Source organism: Ctenopharyngodon idella, chromosome 24, assembly GCF_019924925.1.
Source record: "Ctenopharyngodon idella isolate HZGC_01 chromosome 24, HZGC01, whole genome shotgun sequence".
NCBI classification, from domain to species: Eukaryota; Metazoa; Chordata; class Actinopteri; order Cypriniformes; family Xenocyprididae; genus Ctenopharyngodon; species Ctenopharyngodon idella.
Window position 1 is genome coordinate 4,018,982 of NC_067243.1, and position 12,308 is coordinate 4,031,289.

At 38.7% G+C, this 12,308-nt stretch overlaps 1 protein-coding gene across 1 annotated transcript in view; it reads left to right on the plus strand.

The window, feature by feature from the left end:
• The first annotated feature begins 5,543 nt into the window (after window positions 1-5,543).
• Window positions 5,544-12,308, plus strand: part of LOC127507811 (PDZ domain-containing RING finger protein 4-like) — a 36,275-nt gene continuing 29,510 nt past the window's right edge. Inside the window, 1 exon segment of the mRNA XM_051885237.1 lies at window positions 5,544-5,745. Within this exon segment, the coding sequence (XP_051741197.1) occupies window positions 5,563-5,745 (183 nt within the window). The 5' untranslated portion in view covers window positions 5,544-5,562.

Consider the following 12,308-nt stretch of genomic DNA (forward strand, 5'->3'; position numbering starts at 1 on the left):
TTCACCAGTCAGACGTTCTTCATGTTCACGCTTTAAATTCCAGATTATGAAGCAGAAGAACATCTGAGCGAGTAGGTTTGTGCAAAAAATAAGTACATACATCACATGTGACCTTTCCAACGTGATTACGTAATGCATGGCGCATCACAGAGCAGTGCAAGACGAGCATTTGTGGTTAAAAAAGTATGTCATTTTTATTTTTTTTTTATAAAATGTCCGATGGTTTCTCTAGATAAGACTCTTATTCCTCGTCTGGGATCATGTAGAGCTCTTTGAAGCTGCACTGAAACTGACATTTGGACCTTCAACCCATTGAACCCCAGTGAAGTCCACTATATGGAGAAAAATCCTGGAATGTTTTCCTCAAAAACCCTCATTTCTTTTCCACTGAAGAAAGAAAGACATGAACATCTTGGATGGCAAATTCATCGGTCAACACCATTTCTAAGTATTTTCTCTTTAAAACTGCAGTGAAAAAAAGACGTTTCTGACGTCACAAAGTACATTGTAACCAATCTTTAGCATATCATTAACTATGACAAGGGAGTCATGTAACATAATAGCAACACATAATTAGCTGTTTGATAATGTAGTCAAGCAAAAGGCTAATCATACCGTTATGTGTACAAAGTTGTAAAAAGCGATGCCATTGTACAGCGTTTACCTCAGTAAGTTGAGTGAGTGGATCTCGTCTGAGCTCGTGTGAGTGAGTGGAGGCGGGGCTAATTAGCATTTTTATAGATCCACGTATACTAAATGAAGCAAGGGTGTAGGATTACATTCAAGATATTTTAAGGCATGAAGAAATTGTTTTCACAGGAAAAAAAAAACATTTAAATATGGGATGAAATTATTGACTACAGGGGGACTTTAAAATACATTCAGTTTATTAGAGGGACAGTAAAATATCTATATTTCTCATAAATATGAAGGACTACCCTAATAAAGAACACAGTTTAAACTAGTCTAAGGTTTCAGGTGACAGTCCCCAAAACCACTCTAAAATGTCTGTGAATGTTCTGATTATAAGGTCACATGTATATAAACAGCATCTCAGTGCGTTCGGTGTGTTCTCTCTTCATTAGCATCTTCACATTTCATATTATACTTAGTTTTTTGTTTAGTCATAAATAATTCATGTTTGTGCATGTGTCTCTGTGGGTGATGGAATATTTCACTTGAAATCGCTGCACTGCAAATATTTTGAAACGCTGAACTTTTGAGGAACTTGAGGTTCGGGAGCGGCGCGCGACTCAGAGGGGTTTATTTATTCATGTTCAGTCTTTGAGTCGAAATCTGTGTACAAGAAACTTTCCTAATATTGTATTAAACAAGGACAAAAGTCAGAAGTTCATCTGTAATACAGCGTCCAGACCGAGATTCACGGTTTCATACTTTTCTTGAAAAAGAAACATTGTTTTTTTTTGTATTTAGAGTTACTCTAATTAAACCCTGCTGGAAAATCCGGCTCTTCTTACTGATTCTTATTCATTCTTACTTTTACTTGATGAAAATCAGTGCAGATCTGACAGCAGAAAGACACGAGCTGAAGGACGTTTGTACAATTACACTTGATAAAACAGTCTAAACTATCAAGAAAGCATTGAGTGTGACCGCAAAGTTTTGATCACAGAGGCCTTAGAAATGTGCTGATAAGTTGCAGGAGGATTTACAGGGTTAATACGGCAGATGTGTTTGGACATTTTGGACCAGAGCTACTGACTGTTTTTAGGAAGATTATTGCTGGTCAACCAGATAATGACCAACTTAAGCTGGATTGGGGCTGTTATCAAACTAAAGCTGCTGTGGCGATTCTTCCAGTCCGACTATCTGTTTCCTCCAGCTGTAGGTGAATGTGTGACGCGGTGACCGCATGAACGTCCGACACACACTGGCCATTAGGAAGCGCAAACCCCTCGGGCTGAACAATGAGATGCAGGTCTGCTTCCTCCAAACACTAGAGCACGGACAGCTGTTTAATTAAACTGGAGAAACTGGAGAAACATTTCCTGTCTGTCTCAGTGGGTTTGTGGGTAATTTGTGTCGCTTGGTGAGACTCAGTCAGAGGTTGATTCGTTGAGCGCTGTTAGCTAGTAGCCATTAGCGCACACAGCAGTACAGCCATCCGCGCTGTGTGTGTGTGTGAGAGTGTGTGTGTGTGTGTGTGTGTGTGTGTGTGTGTGTGTGTGAGATCTGTTTGAGTTTTTTCTGAGTGATTGATTGATTTACTCTGTGTTAAAACCTGAAAACACACACGTCTGTGAGTTTGTTTTCTAAGGAAGGAATCTTTAGCTAACAGCTCTGTTATTTGGGATTGACGGCTCGATCACTGTCCATTTTGGGCCAGCCCATGATTTACATCACACTGGTTTCCTTAACAAAAACCCAATTTAATTTTTCCATTAGTTTTCAATAAAGCTCTGTGACCGATAAAATTATTCTTACATGTTTTGCTCATGGTAATCTTCACAAATAAACAACTTTTATGAAGCCTAAATACAATCGACAGAAGTCAAAAGCTGAATGTAGACTAACAAACTACACCATGGTCACATGACTTCAATGTCATGTGTATTTAGCTAAGCATTCCATTTCAGATAAGAATTCTGCAAATGTCTTCAGCCTTTTAAGTCATAATTTTGATTTAGTATTTCAGAATTATGACTTAGTATGTCAGTTTTAAGTTTTTTGTCATAATTTCAACTGTCATAATTTAGACTTTGTCATAATTTTCACTTTTAATCTCATTGACTAAATTTTCACTTTTTGTCATAATTATGGCTTAGTATTTCATAATTTTGACTTTTTATGTCATTATTTCAGATTTTTAATGGCATAATTATGACTTTTTAAGTCATTTTGATTTGCTATTTCATAATTTAAACTTTTTATTATTTTGGCTTTTTATGTCATAATTAATTTAGTATGTTATAATTTTCCCTTTTTTTCATAATTATGGCTTAGTATGCCATAATTTTCACTTTTATGTCATTATTTCAGATTTTTAATGGCATAATTATGACTTAAGTCATCATTTCGATTTGGTGTTTCATAATTTAAACTTTTTGTTATTATTTTGACTTTTTATGTCATAATTTTACATTTTTGTCAATTTCAACTTAGTATGTCATAATTTTGACTTTTATGTCATTTCAGATTTTTAATTGCATAATTATGACTTTTTAAGTCATCATTTCGATTTAGTATTAAATAATTTCAACTTTTTGTTTACTTTGACTTTTTATGTCATAATTGACTCAGTATGTCATCATTTTAAATGGCTGTCATAATTTCAATTTAGTATGTCATAATTTTGACTTTTTGTCATAATTTCCATTTTTAATCTCATAATTGACCGTCATAATTGTAACTTTTTATCTCATAATTATGACTCTGTATTTCATAATTATGACTTATTTTGACCTTTTTTTATTGTAATTTTTTATGACTTTTCAATGGCATAATTATGACTTCTTAAGTCATAATTTGGACTTAGTATTTCATAATTTCAACTTTGTCATAATTTTGACTTTTTATGTCATAATTAAGATTGACCGAAGCATGATTGTTTGTTGTTGTGTGGCAGACATGAGCTCCACGTCCTGCTGTGAGCGGAGCTGAAATCTTCTCACATCTATATTGAGACACTGGAAGTGCTTTTGTTGGTTGTTTTCACGCTCTCGACTATAAGCTGCTGACGGTGGCAAACATGCGTGATGTCAGACGCGTGTCGTCTCCTCTGAACTTCATCTGACGGAGGATGAGCCGCTGAAGCCCGTGGAGCGTCTGATGTTTGTAGGTCACAGATGAACATGTTTTACAGATGTTTTCAGGAGGGATTTAAACAACCTCAGCAGCACGTTTGATTATTATTTTATCTTGTTTATTGGAGAATGCATTCAGCAGCAGAAATACAGTATCATATCATCTGCTTTATGCAACAGCTTTATGCTCTTTCTGACATTTTCACACAGATATCGATTCACTATCACTGGGTTTACTTCTGTCAAACAGTCTCATGTTAACACGAGTAAACTGACTCTATTTACTGTCTTAATTCATGTGCTCTGATTGTGAAGGATTCATGGCTGTGGTATCTGCACCGAGATGTTAGCAGCAGATCCTTTAAGTCCTGTAAGTTGCGAGGTGGAGCCTCCGTGGATCGGACTTGTTTGTTCAGCACATCCCACAGATGCTCGATTGGATTGAGATCTGGGGAATTTGGAGGTCAAGTCAACACCTCAAACTCGTTGTTGTGCTCCTCAAACCATTCCTGAACCATTTTTGCTTTGTGGCAGGAGCATTATCCTGCTGAAAGAGGCCACAGACACCAGGGAATACCGTTTCCATGAAAGGGTGTACATGGTCTCAACAATGCTTAGGTAGGTGGTACGTGTCAAAGTAACATCCACATGGATGGCAGGACCCAAGGTTTCCCAGCAGAACATTGCCCAAAGCATCACACTGCCTCCGCCGGCTTGCCTTCTTCCCATAGTGCATCCTGGTGCCATGTGTTCCCCAGGTAAGAGACGCACACGCACCCGGCCATCCACGTGATGTAAAAGAAAACATGATTAATCAGACCAGACCACCTTCTTCCATTGCTCCGTGGTCCAGTTCTGATGCTCACGTGTCCACTGTTGTCTCTTTCGGCGGTGGACAGGGGTCAGCATGGGCACCCTGACTGGTCTGCAGCTCCATACACAACAAACTGAGATGTTTATTTCTCATGTTTTGCCTGCAGGGTGTTTGAGTAAAATTAAAGCCAGCAAATCCAATAATTTTCTCCCAAAGGGAATGGACTGATCATCAGCTGATGGGAGCTCCTTTACTTTAACAATGTGTGTGTGTGTGTGTGTGTGTGTGTGTGTGTGTGTGTGTGTGTGTGTGTGATGTTGAGCTCCAGGGCCAATTACTGAACAATTACCGCTGGTAAATTCTGTAGCATCTCTTGTCGTCTGAAACAATCACACCTGCTGTGACGGACACGCTGATGTTCTTCAGCTCATCGTTTGGACGTTTCCTTAAAGGCGAGACACTACAGGCTAACCAATTTCAATCCATATCTTTAAAGGCTGTGAGTTTGTGGACATTATCATGTGCATTAGTGTCAACTCTGTTTTATTAATAGTATAGATTTATACGATCAGCCATAAAACTGAATCACTTCTATCAGTTATTGCTGTTGGCTAAAACGTGCACAGTACTCGTATTTCATGGGTCATAAAATGTATGTATGGATGTGTGTGCAGTCTCTGCAGATTGGTGACCTACTTTGCTTTTTGCATTTTATGTTGAAAAGCTTCTGATCAATTCCAGTGTGAGCTGCTTCTCCCCAACCAGTAATAAGAGTTTAAGACTAAAAACCACTTAAAATCTCTATGCATTATTGTGCAGCCTGACACAAAAGAACCTTATTGTCTCAGCCCTGACTCCTCCCACCCATATAGCCACACCCCTCTCATGCATATCGCATCATTATTCATAGGCTGTGCTGCTGAAGGGGGCGTGTCCGCGTCTCAGAGAGAGAGAGAGAGAGCGCGAGCGAGCCGCTGCTGTCAGATGCCAGAGGCTGCGCGCGTGCATGCGGGTCCGCGCGGCGACACACGGATGAGAGGGAGAGCCGCGAGCCGCCGCGGGGAGAGCGAGACGGCTGCCGTATCCCTGAGCACGAGGATGGGCTGCAATCTGTGTAGTTTACAGAAGAGAGAGGAGCACTACAAACTACTGTACGAGATCTCACAGGTGAGACACGCGACACGTCCCTTACCTGAGACAGACGGACAGGTTCAGAGGTCTGTGTGGCGCTCAGAGACTTTCTCATGTGGCAGGAAAGTACCCTGCTTTCTGGACTTGGTACTATGGTAATACCATGTTTGCACCATTATTTGTATCATGGCAGTAGCGTTGTTTTTTTGGATATGTACCATGGTTTTACACTATTTTTTTCTCGATAATACGATGTATATTTGATTATGGTGGTTGTTATTTTTCATGATTTTTTCCACATAATACTATAGGTTTTTCCACAATGATACCATGTATTTTTGGTCATGGTGCTTCTGTGGTTGTTTTCCACGTAAAACCATAGTTTTTTTTTCACATAATACCATAGTTTATGGACATATACCATGGTTTTACTCTGTTTTCCCCATAATTTTTGGACATGGTATCATGGTTTTACACTGGATTTTATTGATAATACAATTCCTTTTTTGATCATGCCTTCTTACTGTGGCTGTTTTTCACACAATACTATAGTTTTTGGACATGTACCATGTTTTTACAGTGTTTTTCCACATAATACCATAGTTTCTGGACATGTGGTTTTACAGCATTTTTTCACACAATACCATAGTTTCTGGACATGTACCATGTTTTTACAGTGTTTTTTCACATAATACATTTTGCTCACAGTTCTTACTGTGGTTGGATATAGTACCATGGTTTTACTCTGTTTTCCCGACATAATACAATAATTTTTGGACATGGTATCATGGTTTTGCACTGTATTTGAATAATAATCCAATTCCTTTTTTAATAATGGCTTTTTACTATAGTTGTTTTTCAATTAATACTATAGTTTTTGGACATGTACCATGGTTTTACAGTGGTTCTTAATCTTCACACATTATATTTTGGACATTTTACAATGTATAACCATTACAATGTAAAACCATACTATATTTGGTCATGCTGCTTACTGTGGTTTTCCATATTATACCATACTTTTGGATATTTACCATAATTTTACAATGCTTTTTCCACATAATACCATAGTTTTTAGACATGCATCATCGTCTTACACTATTTTTTCATGGTTTTACTTTTTTATACTTTTGTATTTTTGCTCACAGTGCTTACTGTGGTTGCTTTTCACATAATACCATAGTTGTACCATGGTAATACCATTTTGAGACTTGGCATTCTGGTTGTCGAACACTATAATGGTGCAATAATATCATGGTGTTTTGGACATGTACCATGGTAATAAATACCATGTAATTTTTTGCCATATACCATAGTTTTGGAATGGATGTACTATGGTCATTTCATAGTAGCTATTCTTTGGAGTCCATTTACAAGGTAATCATTTTGTACCAAATGGCATTGAATATATCAAAGTACCATGGTAAAACCATCATAGTAGTTTTGTAGAATGAGTTCTGTTGTACAGTTGATGTCCCTTATTGTACATTTATGATTTCCTTGCTGATGAACAATCAAACGATGAGTGTATAAGTGACTAATGAATCGTTGTTGAGCAGAAGGACGATCTTCTCCTGTAGTTCCTGATTGATTCTCTGCTGAGTGTTTCATTAACTCTTATGATGCTGAAGGGCTTTAATGGCCTCCGTTTCGCACACACACTCTCGTCACGTTCACAGCGGTCTCATTAGCGCTCGTAGAAAATGATTCCGGGTCTTAATAAAACGTGAAATGTTCCGCTGTGTGTGTGACGGGAGATTCACTCGGTTAATTGCCACTGTTGTTCTGTAACGAGGAGTTTTGACGAATCTCCTCCGGCTGGATCGTTTTAATCAGACCGATGAAGATCAAGCTTCTGTAGGTCACGTTTCTGCTCTTCAGCATCCCCAACAACACTAAATTAATAGAATTAATCCACAATAAAATGTCTCAGAGAACTTCTGTGTTTAACTGCTGCGTTTTCGCATCTATTTCTTGTCATCGCTGGAGTTGATTCCTCTTCTGCTGTGGTTTTTGACTTTATTTTAGGGTTTCTTCCCAATATGTTGTGAGTTTATTCTTCTGCTTCTGAACGTGGTCTTCAGCTGGATCAGATCTGGAGTTTATTGATGTGTATCTGATCTGTGTTTGTTTGATAACAGAAGCTGGTCTCCTGTGAGAAGACACCATCACATAAGTGAATATTTGGTGTTTCAAAGCGCGAGCTGAAAGTGTGTCAGTGTGTCGTTCATCTCTCATGCGCTTCAGCAGCCAGCTTCAACCTTTAAGGTTCTTATATTTCTTTCTGACTCTTATAATTACACAAGCTCTGCTGCTGTTCCTTTAAGACCTAATGATGTAATTCCGGCGCTCCTGAACATCTGCCATTGAGATGAATGGGAATGCTAACGGATAGAGACTCCAGGTGTTATATTGACCTCCTTTTTACTTCATAAAGAGCATTGCAATGCATTCTGGGATTGCTTTGTGATGGATACAGGTGATTCCTCCTTAGAAAGTGTCTGAAACATGGTGTATATGTATAGTAATTCAACAAGACACATCTATAATGAAGTGAATGTCATTGTTCAGTGTTTTTGTGCGATGTTGTCTTGTGTGTGATTCGGGAGCAGTCAGATTCAATGGTGTGTGTCGTTCTCTGCTCTAATTAGTCCTTCTGCAGATGCGTGTGCAACACATCACTGCACAGGAAGTGACATTTCCATCCTCGCTGGTGTTTGTGTGCGTACGCTGCGCTGTTTAATTGTCTGCTGATGGTCTATAAGTCCCATAATGCCGAGCTGATGTCTCCAGAGACTTGAGGTTAAAGATGCCTTCAGTTTATTCTGCAGTGCAGGTGTTGAAGAGAGAGCGCCCCCTATAGACATGCTGAACTGGTGTTTACATATTTATAGAAATTTTCCACCATTTGAGCTTCCTTTCCTGGAATATTTTCCATTTCACTCAAATAACATATGAACAGTTCAGTGAATCATTTGGTGGTTGGTTCATTCAGATCTAGTTGATTCTAATGACTCATTCAGTAGTGTTGACAAACATCCCTGCGCATCATTTTAATATTTTATATATAGAAAACTTTAACGTTTTTCTAGTTACACTATAGGCTCTTGCAATTGTCTTGAAATCACTGTTTTGAGTGTGAGTCTCTATTAAAGCAGTGGTTGATTATGATTTGACTTTTTTAACTTTAGTTAGTGTGTAATGTCACTGTTTGATCATAAACAACATCTGCAAAGTTACGACACTCAAAGTTCAATGCAAAGGGAGATATTTTCTTTTACAGAAATCACTGTTTAGGACTACAACAAACGGCTGGTATAGAGACTACAACGAGCTTCTTCCCGGGTTGGTGACATCACTAACCCTAACATTTACATAAACCCCGCCTCCGAGAACACACAACAAAGGGGGCGGGGCCATGTCGGGCTGCTTTAGAGAAGAGGAAGAGTTGTTGTAGTAGAGTGTTGTTGACATGCCGTCATTTTACGCCGGACTGCTTCACAAACGAGGGTCAATTCAACACAAAAGATTAACATGACGGCACATGCTAGTGGATGAGTTGAATCAACTCCACAGCAACTACATAAATTCATCCACTAACCATTCAGAAATGTCTAAAAGTTGTAACTTCTTCCTGAGTCTCTACATCAGTGTCGACTCCGGTTTGAACAATGTAAGGCTGAACACCGTTACTGACAATCCTCATTTTGGCTGCGTGAGATTCTCCAGCTTTGTTGTTGTTGAGCTGTTAAAGCTCCGCCCTCTTCTGGAAAAGGGGGCGGGAGCAGCAGCTCATTTGCATTTAAAGGGACACACACAAAAACAGCGTGTTTTTGCTCACACCCAAATAGGGGCAAATTTGACAAGCTATAATAAATGATCTGTGGGGTATTTTGAGCTGAAACTTCACAGACACATTCTGGAGACACTAGAGACTTATATTACATCTTGTGAAAAGGGGCGTTATAGGTCCCCTTTAAATGATTTTAAAATCCATATACTGTACATTTGTGAAGAGCTACTGGGAAAATCATAGTAATGCATTGTTTGTCAGGTGTGGGTCCATTTGGAGCTCAATAGTAACTTCATGAAGTGTGTGTGTGTCTTTCTGAACATGTGAAGTGGACAGGTGTGTTTGATAAATGAGTTTCATCTCTGCTGGGATGTGTGTGTGCGTGTGTGTGTGTGTGTGAATGGCCTGAGGCCCCGTGACCGGACTGGACGCTTCAAATGTCCCAATCCATCTCTCTGTCCGGCCGCCTCTCGCTGACTGATGGCCCACAAACATCACAGCTGGAAGCAGGAACAAAAGAGGAGAAAAATGAGCCGTTTGATTGATCTCGTGTCCACAGCTGCCAGATTACCTGCAGAAACACAGAGAGAGCCAGAGGTTCTCCGTTCCTCTCTGAATCCCACGGATGGAGGAATTCTGGCTCTCCTGATTGTTTCTCTGAGCCTCTTTTACTTTGAATAGCAAGGAAACCTGTTTGGAAACAGACGTTGTTTGTGCATTAAAATGGCTCAGTCTGAGAGCCTGACATATGAAATAATAGTCATATGGCGTATATATTCTGATATAGTGAGAATATAGAAGAAAAAACAGCTCAATTTTATTCAGAGACTCAAACTGAGCAAAAAACATTCAATTTGCTTCAGATTCTGATATTTAAATGAAATTCTGATGCTTGTAATGTAAATGAATGAGATCTTTATAACAGTATAGTGGATACTGACATAAAATGCAATGTTTTGATCATTTAGAGGCCTTAGATAAGGCTTTATATGGTTAAAAGAGAGAATAAGAATGTTTTATTCCTCATTCCGAATCTTTATCCGGTGGGATTGTGTTTAAATATCAGCCTGGTTTTCCGTGAGCATCCAGAAAGGCCGTTGCTCCGATGGAAGGCCGGAGATGTGAGTGAATGTGTTGGGGTTCAGCGGGATCGAGCCTCCGGCTGCTGCTGACGTCGTCATTTTTCCAGCTCATTCTGAGCAGGAATATGAAAAGGGAATATTTACAGACCCCCAACAGACTGAAGCTTCACGGCGGCGTTACATAATCACACGTCTATTAATAATGCATGTGTGAACGTGTGTGTGTGTGTGTGTGTGTGTGTGATGGCTGGCTGAAATGACGCATCATAAACAGACATCAATCTGCCGTTCACAGATTTTCAGCTTCAAATATTTTGACTCTTGATTTGTAAGATCTGAATATTTGATTGAACATTTTTAACCTTCACCCGTCTTAAATCATTTCCCCCTGTATGAACTCAATCTGAACGAGGGTCTCAGATCCAGAGCTGGCGTGTCATTTGATTGACAGCTGTCATTTGTCATCCTCCAGGAGGGTCTGACTCACGCTGATCCTCATAAACACACGTGGATCTGATGTGATTTACTCTGGTATCATCCGCATCTCCATCTGTAGATTGACCTTTAACATGTGCGACTTCAGACGCTTTGACCTTTACAGATCCTGACGGGAGGAAAGAGTCTTATCACCTGAGCACAGGTGAACACGCGTCAAGAAAGAGAGACACACTTAATGTTCATGGTTTGAACTGCTGGACTGATGCATTATGGGTAGATGACAGCAGTAAGACATGAGGGACAGATTTTACCACAGGTAAAGACATTTTAGGAATGATATAATTGGGCTGATAGATTTGGAGTCATAATGATGTGATTTATGAATTGATACTGACCTCCAGCGTGTGTTTTGTTTGGTTATTGGCGCTGTTATTCTTCTGTTTGAGGTCATGTGAGTGGCGAGTGTCTGTATCCGTGATTTCATCTGTAATGTAGTTCACAGCAGTGATCTGCCTCATTTACGTAACGAACTGTTTGGCTTCAGTGTGTTTGTGTGTGAACAGCTTGAGCTTTTGTCTTTGTGTGTGAATGGAAACACACACGCTGGCAGTCATGTGACCCGCTCCGTCCCGAACAGAAGGAGAACTGGTTAATTGACTTCATCATTGAGACGGAGCTGTTAGAGAGAGAAACTGGAGCAGATCCACTGCTGGAGGATGAATGATGGGAAGAAAGTGTTTAACGCCCCAAAACATTTGACATGTGACTGTGTGACGCTTTCAGAATGTTCATCTGTTTGTTTGAGCAGCCCGACATCAGGGTGATTATCATCGCTGACTAAAACTAAAAACTGATAAAAAACATTCTTGTGAATTGAAATAAAATAAAACAAAATATAAAATCTGAAATAAATGATAAAAAACACATTTTATTTTAGTTAGTTTCCAAGACAGCATTTCTGATTTGTTTAGTTTAAGTTGAAGTATTAAAATAACTAAAACTGTTAAAAAATGTTGTTAATTGAAATAAAATATTACTTTAATAAAATATGAAAGACTTAGTTGCCAAGACATTTCTAATTTTTGTTTAGTTTAAGATGAATTACTGAAATTGCTAAAACCAAAAAATGGAAAAAATGTATAAAACTAATACAAATAGTTTTAAAAAAAAACAACAAAATTACAAAAATTGTATCTAAAATTAAAATGAAAAAAAGAAAATATAAAAATAAAAACTAATTCAGAATATTAATAAAAACTATAATGGTATATTACCAAAATAACACT